This window comes from Lampris incognitus, chromosome 12 (genome assembly GCF_029633865.1).
Source record: "Lampris incognitus isolate fLamInc1 chromosome 12, fLamInc1.hap2, whole genome shotgun sequence".
NCBI classification, from domain to species: Eukaryota; Metazoa; Chordata; class Actinopteri; order Lampriformes; family Lampridae; genus Lampris; species Lampris incognitus.
In genome coordinates, this window is record NC_079222.1 from 27588617 (window position 1) to 27615522 (window position 26906).

General features: G+C 43.9%; 1 protein-coding gene across 1 annotated transcript; it reads left to right on the forward strand.

The window, feature by feature from the left end:
- The first annotated feature begins 15728 nt into the window (after positions 1 to 15728).
- LOC130121451 (myosin heavy chain, fast skeletal muscle-like) lies at positions 15729 to 26707 on the forward strand. The gene is made up of 39 exons (XM_056290239.1): positions 15729 to 15935; positions 16019 to 16162; positions 16253 to 16409; positions 16503 to 16530; positions 16626 to 16737; positions 16834 to 16926; positions 17019 to 17082; positions 18033 to 18131; positions 18228 to 18331; positions 18469 to 18607; positions 18914 to 19032; positions 19152 to 19301; positions 19400 to 19570; positions 19679 to 19979; positions 20173 to 20243; positions 20354 to 20441; positions 20549 to 20666; positions 20759 to 20882; positions 20980 to 21116; positions 21212 to 21467; positions 21592 to 21834; positions 21955 to 22131; positions 22223 to 22368; positions 22480 to 22570; positions 22669 to 23058; positions 23163 to 23289; positions 23439 to 23557; positions 23650 to 23846; positions 23961 to 24144; positions 24231 to 24396; positions 24519 to 24643; positions 24799 to 25107; positions 25200 to 25403; positions 25541 to 25666; positions 25769 to 25939; positions 26043 to 26147; positions 26245 to 26340; positions 26451 to 26582; positions 26687 to 26707. The coding sequence occupies exons 1-39, from the start codon at positions 15729 to 15731 to the stop codon at positions 26705 to 26707; spliced, it is 5811 nt and encodes a 1936-aa protein (XP_056146214.1).
- The last annotated feature ends 199 nt before the right edge of the window (positions 26708 to 26906 follow it).

The window sequence follows — 26906 nt, forward strand, 5'->3', positions numbered from 1 at the left end:
GACTCGTGGAAGTACTGTGGGGTCGTCACACCCTTCAAGGGTGTCCGTGTGTATGTGCGGAGTGCTATGGGCATGCCGGGGTCTGAGACGGCGCTCGAGGAGTTGACGTGCAGAGTCTTCGGGGACCTTCTTGAACAAGGCCATGTGACCAAGGTGGCAGACGACCTGTATTGTGGTGCAGACACTCTCGAGGACTTGCTAGCTGTCTGGAGGTGGGTTCTCTCTGCCCTACAGAAGTGTGGTCTGAACCTGTCGGCCACTAAGACCACTGTAGCTCCTGTACAGACCTCCATCCTGGGCTGGGTGTGGCGTCAGGGTGCAATCCAGGCCAGCCCTCACCGCGTCTCTGCCCTGGCTGCATGCCTCCCTCCAAACACTGTGACGGGATTGCGTTCATTCATTGGCGCATACAAGGTGCTGGCTCGTGTACTGAAGAACTGTGCTGCCGTGCTGGCCCCGTTGGACGACGCAGTCGCTGGGCGGGAGTCGAAGGAGGCGATCCTGTGGTCAGACGAGCTGCTGCGTGCCTTCGACTCTGCTCAGAAGGCACTATCTTCTACACGTGCCATCACGCTTCCACGGCCTGCGGACCAGCTGTGGATTGTAACTGACGGCGCCGTCAGAGAGCCGGGCCTAGGAGCTACGCTGTATGTCACCTGCAAGGACACTGTGAAGGTCAGCGCGAAGTTGCGCAAAAACCAGACCTGGCTGCCTTGTGATAACGATATGAGGCTGGGGGATGAGACTGTGCCTCCTGTCGAGGTCGAGCCTGGGGGGAGCTCCCCTGGCGATTGTGTGCCTGCTTTTGCGCCTGATGCTGCACCTCGACGCTCGGAGCGTCGCCGGCGCTTGCCGCGGCATTTAGACAACTTTGAACTTTAGGCCAGTTGTTTGTGTGTACTGGTGATAACGTTTTGTCTTACCTTACAGACCTAGTTATATAGCCTGAGCTGTGATGTTGCCTGGTGTTCTGTGGTGTTATTGTTGTGCTGCGTGTAGGGGGGTGGGGTCTTTTTTTTAAAAAAAAGGGGTGACGCCAGTATTGGTTGTGGTTGCTATAGTTACCAAGCCTCCCTTCCGGTCTGCCTGCGTGGTAGTCTCTGTTCTTTTTCCGGTTTAACTAAATGGCTGCTGCCGCACGTTTCCATCTGCATTGTGTGATTCATTGATGTCATCTCTCATTACTGGCGTAACTCCAGGTACCCTAGATATGGTATATCTAAACCATTAGCTGCCGTGATTTTAAGCCAACCGGAAGTAGAGAGCATATCCCCATCCTCCCTACACAGGTGTTCTCTAAAGAAACTTTCAGAAATACTGCTCACTTGGCTTCCTGTATCTAATAAGCATGAGGCCACAACACCTCCAATCTTTAGTTGAACGACAGGGCATTTACCGACTGCGCGTTCAAGTAGTCTGGTGCGGCTAGGGTCATTGATCGAGCCTCTGGGCTGCCCCCGCATTGCCTGGCTCACGGCAACCGAGGGCTGGAGTTTCCCTGAATAGCAGGCGTTGTAGGAGATTCACCAGGATGCGCTTTATGGCTCTGCACACAATTTCTAGCAATGTGCCCCACCCCATTGCACTTAAATTAAATCGGCTGGCCATCTTCCGTAAACCTAGGCTGTGTTCTAGGTCTAACAGCTGGTTGCTCGGTTTTACATCTGTCACCCGTGAGTTCCTTCACAGCCTTGGTCAACTCACCTATGGCCTTTCCCTGCTCAGCCACTACTTGAAGCACATCTTCTAAAGTAACAGTGCGCCTGGTTGTAACATTAACAGCAGAGCACTGGGTATCAATTACTGTAATGAATGAAAGGTCACGTGTTTAACTTGACCTACTCACGGGTGTACGTGCAGTGCGTGTGATGTATACAGGAAGTGAGAAGCGCATGTTATGAAGGTTGTATGTCGGATGAACGCTAGTAAAAGCTACACAGTTAAGAACCTACGAAGTCGGCTCGTTCTTGAATTATTCTATGTCAGTAAGACAAGGCGTCTACGGACATTACATGGTGTCAGAATAGTCTGTGTATCGGAACACGAGCGGTCATGCCGAAGTTTAATCCGCCGAGTGAATTCAAGTTTGACTGCCCCGTTGAATGGCCGGAGTGGAAACAACGGTTTTCGCGCTTCAGGCTCGCGACAAAGCTGGATAAAGACGACGGGGAGATTCAAGTGAGTTCGCTGATTTATGCAATGGGCAGCGAGGCTGAAAAGATATTCAGCTCGTTTGACTTCGCGGCGGAGGGTGATAAAGTGGACTATGATATCGTACTGAAAAAGTTCGATGACTACTTTATTCCCCGCCGTAACATCATACATGAGAGGGCGTGCTTCTATCAACGTAGCCAGCAGCCAGGAGAGACAGCGGAGATGTACATCCGGACATTGTATGAGCTGTCTGAACACTGTGAGTTTGGGGACAAGAGGGATGAACATATCAGAGATCGTCTGGTAGTGGGCATAAAAGACAAAGTGCTCTCCCGTCAGTTCCAGCTCACAGCGGACCTTACTCTGGTGAAAGTCATTGAACAAGTGCGCCAGGCGGAGGCAATAACAAAGCAGCTCAGCCTCCAAGCTAACCAACCAGAGGCCCAGCTGGCTAACGTCAATGTTGTCCGATGGCGGGACGAACGCCAAAACAAAAAGGGCGGACAGCATCATGGTGGCAGCAGACCTGCAACCAACAAAGCAGATGAATGCGGGAGGTGCGGCAAGACGCAGCACACCGATGAGCGGAAGTGTCCTGCAACGAACAGTAAGTGCAACAAGTGTCATAAAAAGGGACACTGGGAGCGTGTATGTCACTCTAAAGCGGTGAGAGAAGTCACTGAAGAGGTTAAACAGCTGTACTTTCTGGGAGAAGTTGGCAAAGAGAGCAGTCAGGAAGATTGGACTGTTAGTTTAACAATAAGTGATGTACCAATAACCTTTAAAATTGACACGGGGGCTGACGCTACTGTTATCAACCAAGGGACATTTAAAAAGCTGAAGCCAAACATAAAACTGGGACCTCCTGACACATGCTTCATAAGCCCAGGTGGAAACATCAGCTGCATAGGACAGTTTCAAGCCACAACCAACTACAAGGAGAAACAATACTCCTTTCCAGTGTATGTGATCAAGGGGAGAGGCAGCTGTCTGCTGAGTCGTCCAGAGGCAGTGGAGATGGGTCTAGTGAAGCGGATGAATGAGGTCAGTGGAGTTTTCGGTTCAAGTGGACTGCTGAAAACAGACCCAGTGAAAATAGCTCTGGTGGAGGGTGCCCAGCCATACGCAGTGCATACAACCAGACGGATACCGCTGCCACTTGTACCACTGGTTAAGAAAGAACTGCAGCGCATGGAAAATGAGGGCATTATTGAAAAAGTGACTCAGCCCACAGAATGGTGTGCCGCTATGGTGCCGGTGCTGAAACCGAACAAGAAAGAGGTTCGCTGCTGCGCTGACCTCAGGAGGCTGAATCGAGCGGTGAAACGTGAGAAATACGTGCTGCCCACTATGGAGGAAATAATGCCAAGGCTCGCAGGGTCAAAGTTCTTCACAACGTTGGATGCAGCAAGTGGGTTTTACCAGATCCCCTTGCATGAAGACAGCAGGGGGCTCACCACTTTCATCACCCCATTAGGGAGGTATGCTTTCTGCCGCCTTCCATTTGGTATAACGAGTGCTCCAGAGATTTTCCAGAGAAAGATGGCGGAAACTCTGACCGGGCTAGAGGGCACAGAGGTGTACATGGATGACATCCTTATACATGGAGAGACTGAGGAAATCCATGACCGGCGCCTAGCAGAGGCGCTGGGGGTCATTGAAACAGCAGGTCTCAAACTGAACCAAGCGAAATGCAAGTTCAAACAGAAACAAGTCCACTTCCTTGGTCACGTCATCGACGAGGCAGGCATCAGACCTGACCCGGACAAAGTGGCCGGAATAGAGAACTTTCCTCAGCCCCAGAACGTGACGGAACTCAAGAGGTTCCTCGGGATGGTGAACTATTTGGCAAAATACGTCCCAGAGCTGTCCACTGTAGGTCAGCCGCTTTATGGACTGCTTAAAGCAACGACAGAGTGGCTGTGGGGACCTGCACAGAACACAGCATTCCAAGACCTTAAAGCAGCACTCGCCACCGCCCCGGTACTCACCTTTTATGACGTCACTAAGGCTACGGTGGTGTCAGCAGATGCCAGCAGCTACGGGCTGGGGGGCGTTCTGCTCCAGCAGCACGGGAAACACTGGAAGCCCGTGGCCTACTGCTCCCGACGGCTGAGTGACGCAGAGACAAGGTACGCACAGATCGAGAAAGAGTGCTTAGCCAGCGTCTGGGCATGTGAAAGGTTCGAGAAGTACTTGTTTGGGCTTGACAATTTCAGACTTGTCACCGATCATAAACCACTAGTGCCTCTCATGAACAGCAAAGACTTGGATAATGTGCCCATTAGGTGCCAGAGACTGTTAATGAGGCTGATGCGTTTCAATGCAGTGGCTGAATACGCACCAGGCAAAACTTTAGCTGTGGCTGATGCACTCTCCAGAGGCCCAGAGCAGTGCTACGGAGATGGTGCTTCTCATGATGATGTTGCAGCGCACATTGATGCCATCGTGTGCCAGGTGCCTGCCACACCTCAAAGGATGCAGGAGATAAAACAGAGCACGGATGGGGATCTGCAGCTCCAGACAGTGTTGGGCTTCATCAGACACGGCTGGCCTGAGTATGTCGATAAAGTGCCGGAGACAGTCAGAGACTTTTATCAGGTGAGAGGGGAGTTATCTGAGGTAGATGGTTTAGTCATCAGAGGCAGTCGTATCGTCATTCCCACAGAGATGAGGGAGGTGATCTTAGACAGAATACACGACGGGCACCAGGGGATAGTTAAGTGCAGAGAGAGAGCTAGCCAGTCAGTGTGGTGGCCCAAAATGACAGAGCACATTACAACAAAGATACAGCAATGTCAATTCTGCAGAGAACACAAGAACACACAGAGAAAAGAGCCTTTAATGTCAAGTGAGCTCCCATCCAGACCATGGCAGAAAGTTGGCATAGACCTGTGTGAGTACAAAAAGCAAAACTACTTGATAGTGTCTGACTATTATTCCAGGTTTTTGGAGATCCTAAATCTACCAACAACTATTAGCAGTCAGGTTGTAGCTAGGCTGAAGGCTACATTTGCACGTTTTGGTATCCCTGAAATTGTAGTTAGTGATAATGGGCCACAGCTAGTTTCAGAAGAGATGAGGAGGTTCAGTGAGGATTATGATTTCATCCATGTGACTTCAAGCCCACACTACCCCCAGAGTAATGGACAGGCAGAGAGGGCTGTTCAGATAGCCAAAAGCATATTAAGGCAGGAAGACCCTCTCCTCGCCCTGTTGACATACAGAGCTACACCCTCTTCTTCCACTGGAGCCAGTCCAGCGGAATTGCTCATGGGTAGGAGACTCAGAACCACCTTACCCACATTGCAGCATAACCTGAAACCGGCCTGGCCTAAAGAGGAACTGATCAAAACCGCTGACGCCGCAGCCAAATCGAGGCAGGCTTTCTACTACAACCGCAGGAACGGCGTGCGGACACTGCGCCCACTGAACTCGGGTGACGCAGTACTCACCAAACTTGATGGACAGAAAACATGGACAATGCCAGCAGTTGTTCACAGTCAGAGCTCCACTCCCAGATCCTACATAGTGGAGACAGCTCAAGGTGAACATTACAGAAGGAACAGGCGCCACCTGTTGGCCACACCTAAAACACTCACCTTTGTCAGCAGGGATCCTGACCATGTCACTCCAGGGGAGAGTGGAAACACGGATGAGTCCCGAGCAGCAGAAATGCCAACTTCCACACCATATGTTACTCGCTCTGGCAGGGTGAGCAAGCCTGCAATCCGGCTGGATTTGTGAGGCGTATGGACTTGTGTACTGTGGGAGATTTTTTATTTTTTTGTGAAAAGGGGGGTGATATACAGGTTAAAATTGTTGGCAGTAAATGTTCAGAGAAATGTTTAGAAAATCATCTTAGAGGGGGAGATGTAATGAATGAAAGGTCACGTGTTTAACTTGACCTACTCACGGGTGTACATGCAGTGCGTGTGATGTATACAGGAAGCGAGAAGCGCATGTTATGAAGGTTGTATGTCGGATGAACGCTAGTAAAAGCTACACAGTTAAGAACCTACGAAGTCGGCTCGTTCTTGAATTATTCTATGTCAGTAAGACAAGGCGTCTACGGACATTACAATTACAGCTTCAGATGTTACATGTCTATTCTGGACTAGCTTTACCCCACCAGTTTTTGGATCCTCCAGTGACCAGTTAATAGCTTCATCTCTCACCTCGACGAGAGTTGACCAGGGCTTTTCTCTCACAAGTTTACGAAGTTCCCTTCTAAGACTTACATCTCGAACACCTTCAATGAACTGATCTCTGATGACAACCTGTTCATTAGGAATTGCATTTGGTGACAACTTCCTTATACAACTCAGTATCTGTGACAGAGCATGTGAGTAGGTGCAAAGGTCTTCACCTTCAGCTTGCTTACGGCCATAGAATGTGTGTAATAACTGGGCAGTACTTCGCTTTTCTCTAAATGCTTCTCTCAAGTACGTGAATACGTCTGCTGGTTGCTTGGGCTCAACCCCCATCCGAAACCTCACCTCTCCAAGGCTGGCCCTCTTAAAAGAGATATTACATAGTCCAACTGTTCCGCTGGGGTTTGATTTCTAGCCCTTATCACCCTCTCTACCTCCTCCACGAACTCATTAACTTCTCTCCCATCTGTACTTACATCGCCACTAAATGGGTTAATGTGGCGTTCCCTGGGTACATACACATACGATCTAGTTGAATGACTACTCAGATCGGATATGGCTGCCATAGCCTCACTATGCTTCCTACCAAGGTCTTGTAGTTGCTGCTGAATCTCCTCCATACGATCGTCATCATCACCCTCTCCCATTACAGAAACAGAAATGTCATCACCATCAACAGACATTGTGAATGTTCACGATAGGTACAGTTCAAAAAGGTCAAAGAGTTCAGTCTTTTATCAGTGCGGTATTCGTGCAGGAGGAAGGATACACTGTGGTTCAGCTGGAAACAGTCTCTGGACGACAATAACTCAGCACGTGGTTGACACTGGATGCCACTGGGCTTGTGACTCTCCAAACCTCCCCAAAATGCTGCTGTAGTGTGGTCCTCTGGTCCAGCAGGCTGATCACCAACACTTCTCGGCAGTCTATCCAATGAACCTCCACGAAGCCAGGTAAACTCTCCGCAGAACCTGTCTTCACCACTACTGTATTTCATTCAAAATAAAAATAAAACTAACTCCTAACATTCAGATACCCCACTCCTGGTACCAAAATGTGATGGGTCCTTAGGTTAATGAACTCACCAGACAACACAAAATTCTATTTTGGGGTTTTTATTCTGAATGCTGCTTCACTTCAATAGGAGGACAGCGGTCGATAGGAGAATAGAAGGATTCACTTATGCTGTTTATAACATTCCAAGCCATACAGATATTCACAATGAATTACATTAGTAATGGCTCTTTCGCTGAGTTACAACACTGTTCAACATTAACTGAAATATCAGTTAAGTTCAAAATAAAATCCCGATCGCATGAAAATAAAATACAAAAATGTACCCAAATGAAAAATATACAAATGAAGTATATACAAATGAAATACAGTAGTGGGCTTTTGCAGCCACGTTTCAAGATGGCCTCCTCAGCGTGGCTGGCCAAGAACAGCTACAGCAAAACTGGCTACCCCGATGCAGACTGCTATGCATCTCTGTCCACCATGCTTCACCCCGTCCTCGCTCTGACTGACACTAGGCGTCGCGTGTGTGACGTTATAACCCTGAGTCGAGCTTAATCTCTTAAAGGGGCAGTACAGAATTACATTTAACTGCAGGAAGAAAGATCGGTTCTTTACCACCCGGCTACATATTTATAGAACATGTTTTTTGTAATTGTTTTTGACAAGTCCGTTGATTGATCCAATTGTAATGCAAAAGCCTCTGTCAACCTCAGTTTCTCTACTAGTTGCACCCTCATATCAGATGCCATGTCATCAATACAGCGAGCAATGTTTGTGTCTGACAATGGAATGTTTTTTAGTTTATTAACGTACTCATCATTCCCAAACTTTGTTTTGCACATATCACTGGCTGCAGACAATATTAAATCCTTTGCAACTGTGTATGGCTTTTTGTTCTGAGCAATCCGAAGAGCAAGAGGCTTTCAAAGCTAGCTCGCCAACTTTAGCTGATTGTCTCATCAATGTTTGTTGGCCTTTGAGAGTTTTGAGACGGTCCTGATAATATTCCACTGGTTTTTCTTTCAAGTGAGCACGGGTTGTCTCCAAGTGGTGCTGCAGCTTTGATGGTTTCATACTGTAGCGTACACGTATAAGTAGACACATTAGCCCTTGGCTAACGGGTCGGACCCTTTACTCGACTGGTTAACGTTGTTGCCTGTGGTGCAGGAAACACGGGTTTGCGTCCCGGCTGTGGCGGTTCCCGGGCTGTTCCCCTTAATTCGCTACATTGGTGTCAGAAGTGGGATGGAGAGACCGTGAGGCCATCGGAAGCGCGTGCGCCCAGAGGCGTGGGGGCATAGGGAGCTGAAGCGCGGGGACGCGTTTCTCAGAGGGGGCTAGTGTAGCATGCACGGATAAGTAGACATGTTAGCCCTTGGCTAACGGGTCGGACTCTTTAGTTGACTGGTAAACATTGTTGCCTGTGGTGCAGGAGACACGGGTTCGCGTCCCGGCTGTGGCGGTTCCCGGGCTGCCCCCCTTAATTCGCTCCAATACTTTCGTTTGACAGCCACGGCAGAGCAGATGACACACACACTGGTAATTCAATGCCCTCAGTCTCTTTAAAGGTAAATCCAAACTTGAGATAATTCTCTGAATATTTTCGGGTCTTATCTCGTTTGCTCTTAGCATTAGTTGTAGCATGGCAGTTAAAAGGTGCATTAGCCTCATCCTCTGAACTTTCGCCAGTGGTTCGTGATGAAGTGCAGGGTCTGTTAGAGTTTGTTGGTCGAGAAGTTACAAAGCGATCCACTGTAGATCGCATTAACATAAGAATGGCCATATACTTAGGCTAATAATACGTACCTTTTTGGCTAATATGTGTGACGGTCGGAATTATTGCCGCCGCCTTGTAGGGGTAACAAAGTGCTTAATCTGGGGAGGACTGAGTGGGACAGGATTTAGGTCCTCCACACCCAATGCTTATGGCTTCAATATTCAGGTGAGTGAACAAGTGGTGCGCTGTTTAGCAGCCTGGACCAACGGTAGCTTCTTAGACTGTGTAAAGTAGGCTCCAGGGTACTTATAGAGTCCTAAGGGGCCGACTGAATTGTGTGCAGTGTGTACAAGGTAAGTACCGAACTGACCTGATACCAGCCCCCCTACTTTACAAAGATCTAGCTAAACAGGTGAAGAGCCTGTTGAACACCAATGAACACTGTCTGTCTTGAATGCCCTTATGCTGACGTCACTGTGCAGAGGGGGGGCGGGTGATTACTCAATAAATAAATTGATTACGTCACTCAGACGCTGTTCATTTTTCTTCTTCTCCCAAAACTACCGAATAAACGGAGCCTGCATTTTTCCCTCCAGCAGAAGTTCGGTAGTCAGTACGATTCTTTATAACGGTTTAATAATCCACTTCATCTGCGCAGAGATAGACATAAAGTATTAGTCTAGTCTTCTAACAGGTTATGGGCCCAGATAACGTTGGATTATTTAGTAGTTTGATAAAAGAAGTACACGAAGTGTGATAACCTCGGATGGCGGGATGCGCGCAGGTTAGCACGGAGTAGTAAGTTAGCAAGTGTGAAGCTAGTTAGCATCGAGAGAGGCTATCGGGAAGCTAACGGAACGCTAAGCTAAGCTAACGCTACCTAGGGAGATGGAGCGAAAGAAGAGCAGGTGGCCCACATTCAACGGACAGGCCGATGAGTATGAACTGTGGGAAGAGCGAATGCTCTGTTGCATGCATGGTGTGGGGCTGAAAACCACCATTCTTACCGAGCCCGTGGGACCTTTGACAGTGGAAGAGCAGGCCCTAGACGAGGAGCGGAACGCGGACGCCTACTGCGCATTGGCGCCTTTATTGGACAACACAAGCTTGGGACTGATCTTCAGAGAAACGAAGAACAACGGTAGAGAGAGTACGGGTGTTGCGGGAACATTACATTGGTAAGGGCAGACCCCGGATTGTCACTCTGTATGTAACATTGACTGGGCTAAAGAAGGCTGATAATGAGACGATAACCGAATACATTATCTGAGCTGAACAAATCATTACGGCTCTCAAAGGGGCGGGAGAAGCACCGAGTGAGGGACTAATGATGGCCATGGTGATGAGGGGGTTACCTGAGAGATATAAGCCATTCACTCTAATGGTGACACATGGCGACAGTGAGTTGACATTGGGACAATTTAAGGCCAAATTGAGAAACTTTGAGGCGGCAGAAGATGTAGCTAATGCTACAGCGTCGGACGAGATGTCCGAGAGGGTGATGAAGGCCCACGCAGCGCCTAAGAAAAAGCCAGTGAAACGCTGTGAGGGAGATTATGAACAAACGGTGTGCTGGCGATGCGGTGACAAAGGCCATCGGAAAACGGACTGTTCACGCAGCGTGTGGTGCAGCTTCTGCCGGGTCAAGGGTCACACGGACAAAGTGTGCAAGAAGAAGGACCGCGCTGATGGAGCCAGGTGTGCACGCGAGCAAGGTGGCGGCGGCGGGGGTGGTCACGGAGCAGGTCGAGGTCAGGGACCGGGGAATGCTGCGGAAGAAGAGAACTACATCTTCAGAGTGCAGGCTGGAGAGACCAGCTCAGCAGGACCAGGACGACGGCAACAGTTCAAACCAGGATTGATTGTGGACTGTGGGGCTTCTTCCCACATAGTCAATGATAAGAAGAAGTTCAAGAGCTTTGACAGCTCGTTCGAGCCAGAGAAACACTGCATGGAGCTGGCGGACGGTAAGCGCACCTTTGGTGTGGTGCAGGGCAGGGGAGATGCTACGGTATGTCTGCTCGACAGTGAGGGGCGACGGTGTAGAGTGACACTGCGGAACGCACTATATATTCCATCGTACCCCCAAGAGCTCTTCTCTGTGAAGTCTGCGACAGCACACGGAGCCAGTGTGTTCTTCGAAGAGGGCAGAGATGCCCTGATGTCACCGGATGGTACCAGGTTTGACATTTTTGTGCAGGGGAAAATGTACTATTTGCAAACTGAATGTGTTGTTGAAAAGTGCCATGTGAGCCATGATATAGAAACTTGGCATGAGATAATGGGCCACTGCAACTATGACGATATCATAAAGCTACAGGATATCACTGATGGTATGCGTATAAAGGGTAAAGTGTGTAAACCTGACAAAGAGTGTGCAGTATGCATAGAAGGGAAGTTTACCCAAAACAGGAACAGGAAATCTACAGACAAAGCCAAGACACCACTGGAGTTGGTAAACACTGATTTAGCCGGTCCTGTGGCAAACGAGTCCATTAATGGTTTCAGGTACATGCAATCATTTACAGATGTGTGCACAGGGGCTGTGTGTGTTTATTTCTTAAAAACAAAGAGTGACACAGTGCAAGCGACCGAGAAATTTCTGGCAGATGTAGCTCCCTATGGGCCAGTGAAATGCATAAGGTCAGATAATGGAACTGAGTTTACAGGCAAGGAGTTTCAAACCCTGTTGAGACGGAACAAAATAAGACATGAGACGTCCTGCCCATACTCTCCCCATCAAAATGGCGTTGCAGAGAGAGAAGGACGCACACTATTCGAGATGGCAAGGTGTATGCTAATAGATAGTGGTCTACCAAAGAGCCTCTGGCATTATGCTGTACAGGAGGCAGCCCACACCAGAAACAGATGCTTCAACAAGCACACAGGCACTACGCCATACACGGCAATGACAGGAAAAAAGTGCAACATGGCTAGAATGCAAAAGTTCGGGACAGAATGCTATGCTTACCAGCAGGACAAGGGAAAGTTAGATTCTAGATGTGAGAGGGGGCGTTTTGTAGGACACGACAAGAACAGCCCGGCCTACCTAGTCTACTACCCTGACCAAGAGAAAGTACAGAAACACAGACTAGTTAAATTTGTACACAAGGCAACTAGTGAAAATGAGACTCAGACACCAGGTCTGCACCCAGAAGACTGGGTAAGAGAGAGAAAGTCTGTTGAGACAGCTGCAACTCAGCCTAGAGTACAGACTGACGGTACACAGTCAGCACCTGAGGATGATGACGAGGAGCACCCAAGGGTGATGTCACAAGCCTCAGCCAGTGGGAGGTACCCCCAAAGGGAACGCAACCCTCCAAGATACCTGATTGACTATAGTCAGGGCGACAGTGATGACAGCTCACTCACTACTATAGATTATGCATACAGGGCAGTGTGCGGTGTCCCTCTGACCTTTAAAGAGGCCATGGAATCACCAGAATCAGAAAACTGGTCCAGGGCAATGGACGAGGAAATGGAGTCTCTAAGAGACAACAAAACATTCACCCTTACGAAATTGCCAGAGGGCAAGAAAACAGTGGGAGGAAGGTGGGTGTATGTGATAAAGACAGATATAGATGGACACGACAAGTACAAGGCTAGATTTGTAGCAAAGGGATATAGCCAGAGAGCTGGGGTGGATTATGGGGGGACATTTTCGCCGACAGCCAACCTAACAAGTGTTCGAGTGCTTCTACAGAAGGCGGCTCAATATGACTTGATTTTACACCAGATGGATGTAAAGACGGCCTATCTTCATGCCCCCATAGACTATGACATATACATAGAACAACCTGAGGGTTATATTGAGAAAGGAGAAAAACTAGTGTGTAAACTAGAGAAGTCAATCTACGGCCTCAAGCAGTCTGGCCGCAATTGGAACTTACTGTTACATGAGTGTTTGACAGGTGATGGTTTTACACAAAACCAATCAGACCATTGTGTGTACTCCAAGGAGTCAAAGGAAAGGATTTCATTGGTGTATTGCCCTACAGACGAAATGGTTGCGGATGTAATGACGAAGCCCGCATCCAAGGTAAAACTGAAGACATTTGCTAAGGCAATGTTTGGTGTGTGAAATGTGAGTGGTATGGGTTATACCACGTTTCTTTTCATTTGTTTTATGAATATGAAAAGGTATACAGTAAGCACATAATTCATAAGTGGGAGTGTTGAGATATGACACCAGTGTATTTGTATGACTATGTGTTACTGTGTACTATTATTTTGTTTACGACTTTGTTTGTCCACAAGTGGGCGGTGTTGCGCTTGCATGCGCGGGTTGATTACGTCACTGAGACGCTGTTCATTTTTCTTCTTCTCCCAAAACTACCGAATAAACGGAGCCTGCATTTTTCCCTCCAGCAGAAGTTCGGTAGTCAGTACGACTCTTTATAACGGTTTAATAATCCACTTCATCTGCGCAGAGATAGACATAAAGTATTAGTCTAGTCTTCTAACAAATAGGAAGATTTTTCTTTTCTTATTATAGGTTGTATTTATGTTAAAATGTATTTTCGGACATATTTTTGAAAGAAAAAAAAAGAAGCTTGGGATCAAATAATTGGCGGACCCCCTGCAGTAACTCTTAGGACACCCTAGGGGCCGCAGACGCCCCTGTTGAAGATCTCTGACTTGGGAGTTTTGTTGCAAGGTGTAAAGATGGTGCGCTCTGAGATGACAGCGCACACAAACGTATCTAAGCTCTTGTGCCTGTTCATTAACAAAATGAAAGTGTGACAGTACTGTAAGATATATTTGTCTCTGTCTCGTTTATTGTCTGAGTGGAATTAATTAATTGCCACGACAACGTGCCACAAACTCAGCTGGCAACACGTCACAACCTGGCAAGATGAAATCAAAAGTCACCATTCATTCACAACAACAAGCCATCAAGGAGCCTAAAAGAAAAGAAACTTGGGGACAATGTGTAGGAGGAGTCATCCATCACGCCATCATTTATACCACTTAGTCCAATTCAAGGGTTTTGGAGTGCTGATGCCTATCCCAGCAGGCATTGGTTAGAGGGCAGGTAGACAGGGACAGATCACAAGTCCATCATAGAAACCAAACACACACAGTATTCACGCCTATTACACAATAAAAAAAGTCAAAATTCAACTGAAAAGCATGTTTTTGGACTATGGCACTAATGTGACACGCACACGCTTTAATAGGGTCCAGGAGCCTCTTGCTGCGATCACAGGAAAAGGTTTATTTCATTCACACTTAAGTGAAATAAACTTCCAAATACATGGGCATCTGCAAAATATGTACCACTGACACAAATTGAAAATGTATGGTTTGAGCGGAAAAAGAGCAGAAAGGTCAAATAAGATAACATCACTGTTTAGCTTCATTTTTGATAATGTCTCAAATAAAGATCAAATTCCAACCTACGATCTTAACAGCATATTTAATTACATCATGCTAATTCCAAATTAATTTGTTCGCAGAATAAATCACATTGCAGAAGCAAGTAAACGTACGATCGCTCCTTAATTAGCAAAGACATTAACAGTCAAAATGAATAATTTTTATTACTAAATAAACCATGTTGATGAATATTAAACATGCGGTGACAGAAATGCAATCTGTAATTTTATAAATACATGCAACACAACACCAACTACAAGCACATCCACCCGTGGATATGTTTCCATGGCTGAAGTCGTATTGGTTTATAAGCATTAAGCGTGCCAAAAAAGGGCTGCCAATTATGGTTGCAATGTGACAGGCAGTATTTAATATTGACCTGATCTATTTATAGACTATCATTAGTTACATGTCTCAGATTGAATGATCTGGTTTTAAAGAACCATAAAAACTTAAGAAAAGTAATACTTTTGATATTTTATTATTAAATCTCAACATTTACATCCTCACTCACTATGACACTGTGTATAAAATCTTAAAATATGACAACATATCCGTTAATGTGGTTAAATTGTTTGGATATATTACTTAAAATATATGTTAAATAACATCTCACTGTAGCACACACTGGATTTATGTGAATGGTACTGTGGATTTAATTCTTCACAGATGTGTATCAGTGGGACGTTCGGTGTGAATCAAATACACAAGAGCCTTTTAAAGACATGCCATGTATAGTTTCTGCTTGCCTGGCAGACTGACATCAATATAAGGGGGCTCATCATGAGATGAAGAGGCTGCGGGGGATTTCAGACTCTTCCAACCTGTGGTAAGTCAGACTGATGGCTTCATGCATTAGAGAAGAACTTTGATTCAAACTGTTTCTTAAAGTGATGTAAAAAAAGTCTGATGTGAGGTGTTTGATTTCTTGAATTAAAGTTATTAAAAAAGATAAAATTTAAATAATCCAATGACAGAGTTGGGAAAAATTTCACTTAAGTAGTGAAATAATCTAATCACCAAATAACTGTGACATTTGCATATGTTTAATTTTACGCAATATGGACATTTACTATAGCACTTAAAGTGGAATTCGCCACTTGCTCCAGTCATCACAAATATGTTTTCATTAAGGGTCGACACCTGTGGAAAATTTCTCTGTGACTGGGTAGAAGAATAAGGTGAGAATTGCATAAATGTCATAATTCACAGAAACGCTCTGCCATGTTCAGATTCAAAAGTAAAGCACATATTTGTGAAATAAGAGAAATTTAGTTATAATGGTCTGCCTACAGAAAACTACCACCATGAGTACGGACGCGGAGATGGCCATTTATGGCAAGGCTGCCATTTATCTCCGTAAGCCTGAGAAAGAGAGGATTGAGGCTCAAAACAAACCTTTTGATGCCAAGAGTGCTGCATATGTGGCTGATGTTAAGGAGCTGTACCTCAAATGTACAATCCTGAAGAAAGACGGTGGCAAAGTCACCGTTAAAGTGCTTGACACCCAGGACGTAGGTGAACGTTCATTTGAATGAATTGGTTAGAGTAATACTTGCAGAACTTTTTTAAGAGTAACTTTCTTTCCATGCTTTAGGAGAGAACAGTTAAGGAGGATGATGTGACCCCAATGAACCCTCCCAAATATGACAAAATTGAGGACATGGCCATGATGACCCATCTCAATGAAGCCTCTGTGCTGTATAACCTCAAAGAGCGTTATGCCGCATGGATGATTTACGTGAGAAAGCATACTGGCTAAAAAACAGTATTGATCTAGGACCAATGGACAGCATATGGTAAATGTTCATCTGTCTCTCATCTCTCTTAGACCTACTCTGGGCTCTTCTGTGCCACCGTGAACCCCTACAAGTGGCTCCCAGTGTACGATTCTGAGGTTGTTGCTGCCTACAGAGGCAAAAAGCGTATGGAGGCTCCACCCCATATCTTCTCTGTCTCTGACAATGCCTATCAGAACATGCTTACTGGTACGTCCTAGTCATAAAAGTATATTAATTGACATTGCAATTAATTTCTGTTACATAAATGTAAAACATATTTCGTTCCTTTTTCTTTAACAGACAGGGAGAATCAGTCTGTGTTGATCACGTATGTTTCACATTTGTTGACCCTCTATAATACCAACATGATCAAAGACATTGAGTAAATTCCATTAATCTGTGTATTCATAAATCTTTACCCAGTGGAGAATCTGGTGCTGGAAAGACTGTGAACACTAAGCGTGTCATTCAGTACTTTGCCACAATCTCTGTGGGTGGAGACAAGAAGAAGGAGCAAACTTCTGGGAAGATGCAGGTATATTTGTTCAAGTAGTTTTCAAACAAATTGGAAATCTTATTGGCGTCAAAAAATGTGTGGCTATCAACATCACATTTAAAACTCCTCATGTAGGGCTCACTGGAGGATCAGATTATTGCAGCTAATCCCTTGCTGGAGGCTTACGGTAATGCCAAGACTGTGAGGAATGACAACTCCTCTCGCTTTGTAAGTGTGGATAACCATAAATATATATTGAATTTTCTGGATTGTATAATTCTTCTATAGCGGGATGCTAAAAATTATCCTTTTCCTGACAGGGTAAATTCATCAGAATCCATTTTGGCACTACTGGTAAACTGTCTAGTGCCGATATTGAGACTTGTAAGTATCAACCACATGTGCTAAAGTTAAACAATAGAATATAAGAAGGAGTTTGTTATCGTGAATAACATCATGGGCTGAGATTTGTTTGCAGGCAAAAATGAAAGGAAAGTGGCACACATTAGGACAGCCATGCTCTTATTGCAATAGTACACAACCTCAAGTGTTCTGTGGTTTTTACACCACAAATCAATCAAGTTGCATTTTATATAGCACTTTTCTGGCTAAAACAGCCAGTCAACGACCTTTACAATTTATTACATTTTACAACATTTTAATAAACTAAAGAAACTAAACCAGGAAATACTATTTAGAATTTCTTTATGGTGAGCAATTTCTTCCACCAAAGAATGTGGTTCCACCACAAGTGGATCGCTGATATGAAACTAGGCCTGCAGATAACAGAGGAAATATATGTCACTAGCAAATTAGTAAGTAAACACTTTGTAACACAGCAAACAAGAACATTATTAAAATGAATAACAGTAAGCTAGCTTGCTGCTTTTTAGGGAAAAGGAATTGTTTTTGCAGGTAAATGTTGATCTTTACACTGCAGTTCATTCTGCAGTTACAGAAGGTGTGTGCTTTACGATTAATATTACATTACAGTTTCCTTTATTACATTATAGTTTCCTTCACTGGTCTCCTCCAGCTCCAGTTAATCTACCAAAATATATGGATAAATAAACACTAAACCAAATTGTACAATTTGATACGTGTCCATTGTTGACAAGGTCACTTGATGACAACTGCTGAAATCAGCCGTTGATGAAATCAGCTGTTACAAGCAGAATAATAGAAGCGAAGTGATAAGCACCCGTGATGTTATCGTAAATAACGCAGATCTCTCAGCCAATCAGACTGCTTGATCACAAACCACTGTTGCATAAATTATTACAATATTTATTGGCTAGATTGCCTACATTTTTAACCATGGGTAACACTTACAGATCTGCTGGAGAAGTCCAGAGTGACATTCCAGCTTCCAGATGAGAGAGGCTACCACATCTTCTACCAGATGATGACCAACCACAAACCTGAGCTGATTGGTGAGCTGAATAACAGCAAGTAGAAAATGATTGCAAACAAAGTTGTTAAATGTTTTCATGTGTCACTTAATCCCTTCAACTTTTTTAAATTCACAGAAATGACGCTCATCACCACCAACCCATATGATTTCCCCATGTGCAGCCAGGGTCAGATCACTGTGGCTAGCATTAATGACGTTGAAGAGTTGGTTGCTACTGATGTTAGCGATCTTCCCTTTAATATCAAATATATGTTTTCTTATCTTTTTGTCATTTCAGTATGTGACTACAATTCACTTTAATTTATTATCTCTAAAATGATTTCTGTACAAAATGTCAACACTTGTTGTGAATACAGACAGCCATTGATATCCTGGGCTTCACCAATGAAGAGAAGATGTACATCTATAAGCTGACAGGTGCTGTGCTTCACCATGGTAACATGAAGTTCAAGCAGAAGCAGCGTGAGGAGCAGGCTGAGCCAGATGGCACAGAGGGTGAGTATTGCATTTATTTAAAATGGTGCTGTTTCATTGATGTTGAAGGTTTTATTTTCTTTGATGAAACATTTAACAATTATTGTCACAACAATTATTATTAGGTTAATACTCCTGCCATTGCCCTTGTCCATGGTACTGGTCATAGAAAATGAATCTGTCCCCGTGCGCTGCTGCACTGTGACTACTTACTGTTCCTACGTAGTTAGGATGGGTCAAATGCAGAGGACTCATTTCTGCATGGGGATTGATAAAGTTACTTTCATAAATCTTGATTGTGTATATGTTTTGTATATGACTCTTCAGATGCCGACAAGGTAGCCTATCTACTGGGCCTGAACTCTGCTGACATGCTAAAGGCTCTGTGCTACCCCAGAGTGAAGGTCGGAAATGAGTTCGTCACAAAAGGACAGACTGTGCCTCAGGTGAGCACTGTGCCTTCATATTTGCCTATACCACTCTGTTGTTGAATTGATTTCAATAATTATCTCTCTACTTATTTAAAGATTTCAATTATGTTTAATCATATTACTGGTTTCTATAGGTTCATAACTCAGTGAGTGCCCTGGCTAAGTCTATCTATGAGAGGATGTTCTTGTGGATGGTCATCCGTATCAATCAGATGCTGGATACCAAGCAGCCAAGGCAGTTCTTCATTGGTGTCCTGGACATTGCTGGTTTTGAGATCTTTGATGTAAGTTTACATTCATCTCTAAACTCGTCTTTAAGAGGTTGATTAATTTCATGATTTTAACTATTAACTTATAACAACGAACCATTTCTCGTTTTCAGTTCAACAGCATGGAGCAGCTGTGCATTAACTTCACCAATGAGAAGCTTCAGCAGTTCTTCAATCACCACATGTTTGTTCTGGAGCAAGAGGAGTACAAGAAGGAGGGTATCATTTGGGAATTCATTGACTTTGGCATGGACTTGGCTGCCTGTATTGAGCTTATTGAGAAGGTAAATCATCAACCTTAAATTTCAAGTAATGGCTATTTTAATATTGTTATTAATCATAGTATGCACAGTGTCAAGAATCATGTACTTTTATTCTTTCATATACCATAGCCCATGGGTATCTTCTCCATCCTTGAAGAGGAGTGCATGTTCCCTAAGGCTTCAGACACAACCTTCAAAAACAAGCTGTATGACCAGCATCTTGGAAAGAACAAAGCTTTTGAGAAGCCAAAACCTGCCAAGGGCAAAGCTGAGGCCCACTTCTCTCTGGTGCACTATGCTGGAACTGTGGACTACAATATTGCTGGGTGGCTGGACAAGAACAAGGATCCTCTGAACGACTCTGTTGTCCAGCTGTATCAGAAGTCTGGAGTTAAATTGCTGCCTGTTCTGTATCCCCCTGTCGTTGAAGGTACAATAATAGCAAACGGATTTTAAATTTTCAACAGATGCTTTTCTTTTTTTGTTTTCATTACTAAGACTCCTCATAGTAATATATTTTGTTAGTAATACTCCGTTTTTATATATGTGCTAAATATGATTTTACCAAATCTGAAATTAAAAAAAAAAATTTCATCATTGAATCTTGTCATATTAAATAACAGAGGCTGGAGGTGGCAAGAAGGGAGGCAAGAAGAAGGGTGGTTCTATGCAGACTGTGTCTTCACAGTTCAGGGTAAGGTTTAAGATAAGATAAACACTATATGGTTAATAATTTACTATGCAATTATATATATATGCATAAACGTAAAATACTGATATTTATTTTAAATGTTCTATCTATAGGAAAACTTGGGAAAGCTGATGACTAACTTGAGAAGCACCCATCCTCACTTTGTGCGTTGCCTGATTCCCAATGAGTCAAAAACTCCAGGTACCTTGACTATGAAAAATGATCTGTTCACTGTAGAGTATATTAGCTTCATGTTTCAATGAAGCTTAAGGGAAGGATGTAATTATGCTTTTATAATTTTTTTACAGGTCTGATGGAGAACTTCTTGGTTATCCACCAGCTGAGATGTAACGGGGTACTGGAGGGTATCAGAATTTGCAGAAAAGGTTTTCCCAGCAGAATCCTCTATGGTGACTTCAAGCAAAGGTAACCATTTAACTTTCAGTGGTAAAGAGGTTTATAAGCACAAACAAAGTACAAATTATACCAAGACATTGTCATGAACTCTTTTACAAAAGGTACAAAGTGTTGAATGCCAGTGTCATCCCTGAGGGCCAGTTCATTGACAACAAGAAGGCTTCTGAGAAGCTTCTTGGGTCAATTGATGTTGATCATGAGCAGTACAAGTTTGGACACACCAAGGTAAACATTACTGTCATATCATGATGAAACAATAAAATTGAACTCTATTTCACAGCTGAATGACAGCTGATTCTGATATTTGTTTTACCCTCCTCAGGTGTTCTTCAAAGCTGGTCTGCTGGGTACTCTTGAGGAGATGCGAGATGAGAAGCTTGCTTCTCTGGTCTCCATGACTCAGGCCCTCTGCCGTGCTTACCTAATGAGAAAGGAGTTTGTTAAAATGATGGAACGCAGGTATGTTCCAAGAAATAAATTCAAAAAATAAAAATTCATGAAATATGCAGTCTCAGAATGGTGTTGTCCATAACAGTAATATATTCATGCCTTAGGGAAGCCGTTTACACCATCCAGTACAACGTCCGCTCTTTCATGAATGTCAAACACTGGCCATGGATGAAGGTGTACTACAAGATCAAGCCTCTTTTGAAGACTGCTGAAACTGAGAAGGAGCTTGCCAATATGAAGGAGAACTATGAGAAAATGACATCAGACCTGGCTGCTGCTCTGGCCAAGAAGAAGGAACTGGAGGAGAAGATGGTTTCTCTTATGCAAGAGAAGAATGACCTGCAGCTGCAAGTCGCATCTGTTAGTAGACTACAAAATACAGTTTTAAGTCTGACTTTAAACATAGATGATATTGACATATCCTCCATGTTCTGATGTTGTTGTTGTTGTTGTTGTTGTTTTTCATCATGTATTTGTGATCTAGGAATCAGAGAATTTGTCAGATGCTGAGGAGAGATGTGAAGGACTTATCAAGAGTAAGATCCAACTGGAGGCTAAACTCAAAGAGACAACTGAGAGACTGGAGGATGAGGAGGAAATTAATGCTGAGCTGACTGCCAAGAAGAGGAAGTTGGAGGATGAATGCTCTGAGCTTAAGAAAGATATTGATGACCTGGAGCTTACCTTGGCCAAAGTGGAGAAGGAGAAACATGCCACCGAGAACAAGGTTCATGAATGTTAATTTATTCTGCTATCAACAAGAACTAATATTCATAGAATAATCTGCAATTTATATTATCTGTGTGATGCGTCCATATCTTTTATTTCATTTTATTTGCATATGTAGGTGAAGAACCTGACTGAGGAGATGGCCTCTCAGGATGAAAGCATTGCTAAGCTGACAAAGGAGAAAAAAGCCCTTCAAGAGGCACATCAACAGACTCTTGATGATCTACAGGCAGAAGAAGATAAAGTCAATACTTTGACCAAATCCAAAACCAAGCTTGAGCAGCAAGTGGATGATGTGAGGCTTTTGAACGTTTAATTATGTACTAAGAATTGTATAAGAGATATTTCTACTCTTGATCTTTAATAACAAACATGTTGATTTGCAGCTTGAAGGTTCGCTGGAGCAAGAGAAGAAGCTCCGCATGGACCTTGAGAGAGCCAAGAGGAAGCTTGAGGGTGATCTGAAACTTGCTCAGGAATCCATCATGGACCTTGAGAATGACAAACAGCAGTCTGACGAAAAACTGAAGAAGTAATTGTTTCAATAACAATTGTCAATTCTGGCTACGCTTTTATAGTACATTCAAAGTATACACTTTGGGATTAGCTTACAAATGAGCTAACTGTACAACTTATTCACCAGGAAGGACTTTGAGACAAGCCAGCTTCTGAGTAAGATTGAGGATGAGCAATCTTTGGGTGCTCAGCTACAAAAGAAGATCAAGGAGCTCCAGGTTTTTTCAATTTAAAAACCAAATCTTGTTTCTCTTCTTGAAGCATCATACGCTGTTATCTGTAAAAGAATATAGTTTAATAAAATGTTCTTTTAAAGGCTCGTATTGAGGAACTGGAGGAAGAAATTGAGGCTGAGCGTGCTGCTCGTGCCAAGGTTGAGAAGCAGAGAGCTGACCTCTCCAGGGAACTTGAAGAGATCAGTGAGAGACTTGAGGAGGCTGGAGGAGCCACTGCTGCTCAGATTGAGATGAACAAGAAGCGTGAAGCTGAGTTCCAGAAGCTGCGTCGTGACCTGGAGGAGTCTACTTTGCAACATGAAGCAACTGCTGCTGCACTCCGCAAGAAGCAGGCTGACAGTGTTGCAGAGCTGGGAGAGCAGATCGACAACCTGCAGCGTGTCAAGCAGAAGCTTGAGAAGGAGAAGAGTGAATTCAAGATGGAGATCGATGACCTCTCCAGCAACATGGAGGCTGTTGCAAAGGCCAAGGTATAATGCTGTTCTTACATGCAAATTCTGTAAATGCAAGTTGTTGAAAAAAAGTCTGAAAAACTGGAATAACTTTCCTTGACTATTGCAATTTTAATTAACAGGGAAATCTTGAAAAGATGTGCCGCACCTTTGAAGACCAGCTTAGCGAACTCAAATCTAAGAATGATGAGAATGTTCGCCAGATAAATGATATAAGTGGTCAGAGGGCAAGGCTGATGACAGAGAATGGTACGTACTGCCTTCAAAATATATTTTTGTAATCCTAAAAATGTGAATTACAATACATACATAGAGGGATGGTATTTCTTTGAAAAACAAGTATTCTGGGCCATAACAAATACAATCTTGAGAAAAACATGAATTTAATTTCTAACCAGGTGAGTTTGGTCGTCAGCTTGAAGAGAAAGAGGCTCTGGTCTCCCAGCTGTCAAGAGGCAAACAGGCCTTCACACAGCAGATTGAAGAGCTGAAGAGACAGATAGAGGAGGAGGTTAAGGTGAGAGATGATTTACACCTTATATTTCATATGAATGTCAATGGGAATATTATGTTCATTAAATTGTTTACTAAAGAAAAAACATTATCTAGGCCAAGAATGCACTTGCCCATGGCGTGCAATCCGCTCGCCATGACTGTGATCTTCTGAGGGAGCAGTTTGAAGAGGAGCAGGAGGCCAAGGCTGAGCTGCAGCGTGGAATGTCTAAGGCCAACAGTGAAGTGGCCCAGTGGAGAACCAAGTATGAAACAGATGCTATCCAGCGCACTGAGGAGCTTGAGGAGTCCAAGTGAGTCCGTTATTCATTTTCTTTTATTCATCTCTGTTTCATTTCGTTTCGTTTCATTTTTTTCATTTGAATTTTTCCCTTATATATATGATTATTTTGACAAATATTTAACAGGAAAAAGCTTGCCCAGCGTCTCCAGGAGGCTGAGGAGCAGATTGAGGCTGTGAATTCCAAGTGTGCCTCTCTGGAGAAGACCAAACAGAGACTCCAGGGTGAAGTGGAGGACCTCATGATTGATGTGGAGAGAGCAAATGGTCTTGCTGCAAACCTTGACAAAAAGCAGAGAAACTTTGATAAGGTGTGGTCATGTGTATCCCTATACATGCTATAGCCACTGAAATGAGAACTTTTTACCTTACTAATTTTCCCACAATTATCAAACAGGTCTTGGCAGAATGGAAGCAGAAATATGAGGAGGGTCAGGCAGAACTTGAAGGAGCTCAGAAAGAGGCTCGTTCACTCAGCACGGAGCTGTTCAAGATGAAGAACTCCTATGAGGAGGCTCTGGACCAGCTGGAGACCATGAAGCGCGAGAACAAGAACCTGCAGCGTGAGTGTTCACTATTATAAACATCTATCATATTTGATATAACATTTGTGTATTAGCCTGGATGAATGACATAACCTATATTTCAATACTTAAAAATACTAAACATATGTAACCCACTGCAGAGGAGATCTCAGATCTGACTGAGCAGATTGGTGAGACTGGAAAGAGCATCCACGAGCTGGAGAAATCCAAAAAGCAGGTGGAGACAGAGAAGGCTGAGATCCAGACAGCTCTTGAGGAGGCTGAGGTAAAATAATCACTGAATGGAAAGTGTTCAACATTTGCAATGGACAGTGTGCTTTTTTGTGAGCGAAATCTACAAATACAATAGAACAAGGAGGCAAATACAACAAAGCATACAAAAGTCCAGAAGGGCCCTACATTAACAATTCTGATTTTTAGGGAACTCTGGAACATGAAGAGTCCAAGATTCTACGTGTCCAGCTGGAACTCAACCAAATTAAGGGTGAGGTTGACAGGAAGCTTGCAGAAAAAGACGAGGAGATGGAGCAAATCAAGAGGAACAGCCAGAGGGTGGCTGACTCCATGCAGAGCACTCTGGACTCTGAGGTCAGGAGCAGGAATGATGCCCTGAGAATTAAGAAGAAGATGGAGGGAGACCTGAATGAGATGGAGATTCAGCTGAGCCATGCTAACCGCCAGGCTGCTGAGGCCCAGAAGCAGCTGAGGAATGTTCAGGGACAACTTAAGGTAAATGACATAACAACTGTACAAACAACCACTGTATATCATTCAATGTGATAATTTTTTTTAATATTTCTATATGAAAATCTTCACACAAGGATGCCCAGTTGCACCTTGATGATGCTGTCAGAGCACAGGAGGATCTGAAGGAGCAGGCTGCCATGGTGGACCGTAGAAATGGTCTCATGGTGGCTGAAATTGAGGAGCTGAGGGCTGCTCTGGAACAGACAGAGAGAGGCCGCAAAGTGGCTGAACAAGAGCTGGTGGATGCTAGTGAACGTGTTGGACTGTTGCACTCTCAGGTATGCAAATATATATCTCAATACTGATTTGAATGATACTTCATCCATGTCATTACCTGCATCTCATTGAGAATAAGTGCGTGTGTGTGTGTGCATGTGATTTTACAGTCATCAGTAAAATGAAACTATTCTTTCAGAATACAAGCCTTCTGAACACAAAGAAGAAGCTTGAGACTGACCTCGTTCAGGTCCAAAGTGAAGTGGATGACACTGTTCAGGAAGCCAGAAATGCAGAAGAGAAGGCCAAGAAGGCCATCACTGATGTAGGTTTAAATTCTATTTGACAAAGTTTTTGTTAATCCACAAATCTGGAGGCGCACACTTCACTTATAAAACTGCAATTGAATAACATGATTCATTTTTAGGCTGCTATGATGGCTGAGGAGCTGAAGAAAGAGCAGGATACAAGTTCTCACCTAGAGAGGATGAAGAAGAACCTGGAGGTCACTGTTAAGGACCTGCAGCATCGTCTGGATGAAGCTGAGAACTTGGCCATGAAGGGTGGCAAGAAGCAACTCCAGAAACTGGAATCTAGGGTAAGATAAAACAAGAAATACCACATGGTAAGATATACATAGTTGAACTGATGAACAACCACTAAAGAATAAACTGTGTTGTTAATGTCTAATTGTTCTCAAGGTGCGTGAGCTGGAAACAGAAGTTGAGGCTGAACAGAGACGTGGAGGAGATGCTGTTAAGGGTGTTCGCAAATATGAGAGGAGGGTGAAGGAACTTACTTACCAGGTATATTATCTTCATCTCAGATTCAACCTATCAATTAACTGCATTGCCACAATCAAATGAATACTTGCTCAAAACTCAAATTCCCTATTTACTTTAGACTGAAGAGGACAAAAAGAATGTCACTAGGCTGCAGGATCTAGTAGACAAACTTCAGCTGAAGGTGAAAGCCTACAAGAGGCAGGCTGAGGAAGCGGTAAGTTTTAATTTCAGTAACATGAAATTGTTCTAGCGGTGTTTTAATTTAATCATTTTAAGTGACAGCCATGTAATTCATAACCGATATCATCTGTGATGGTTTTACAGGAGGAACAGGCCAATTCTCACCTGTCCAAGTGCAGGAAGATTCAGCATGAACTGGAGGAGGCTGAGGAACGTGCTGACATCGCTGAGTCTCAAGTCAACAAACTGAGAGCTAAGAGCCGGGACTCTGGCAAGGTAAATGTGTGTAAGAGCATAATTGATAAACAGTCTGTGTGATATGACATGTACATTTTATTTATATAAAGTCGTAATAAATTTTGTTTCTTTATTCTTTACAGGGAAAGGAATCTGCTGAATAGATTTGCTCAATTTTTCCATTTTCTTATTAAGAAGTCATAAAATATGATTCTCTGTTATCAATAAATCTTGCTAAAAATAATTCTCTTGTTGACACATTATTTAATTTGACTGACCAAGCAGGTTTTATGCTATATGCTGTATTAGAGTGTCCAGTTAGTTGAAATGTTTATCTTACGTGAAGGACAATCAATATAAAGT

What these genes read in the sequence shown, in the direction of transcription:
- LOC130121451 (XM_056290239.1), top strand. Translation starts at nt 15,729, where the DNA reads ATGAGTACGGACGCGGAGATGGCCATTTATGGCAAGGCTGCCATTTAT. An exon ending in ATGCCGCATGGATGATTTAC is followed by an intron (nt 16,163 to 16,252) that starts GTGAGAAAGCAT and finishes CATCTCTCTTAG; the next exon opens with ACCTACTCTGGGCTCTTCTG. An exon ending in GTATTGAGCTTATTGAGAAG is followed by an intron (nt 19,571 to 19,678) that starts GTAAATCATCAA and finishes CATATACCATAG; the next exon opens with CCCATGGGTATCTTCTCCAT.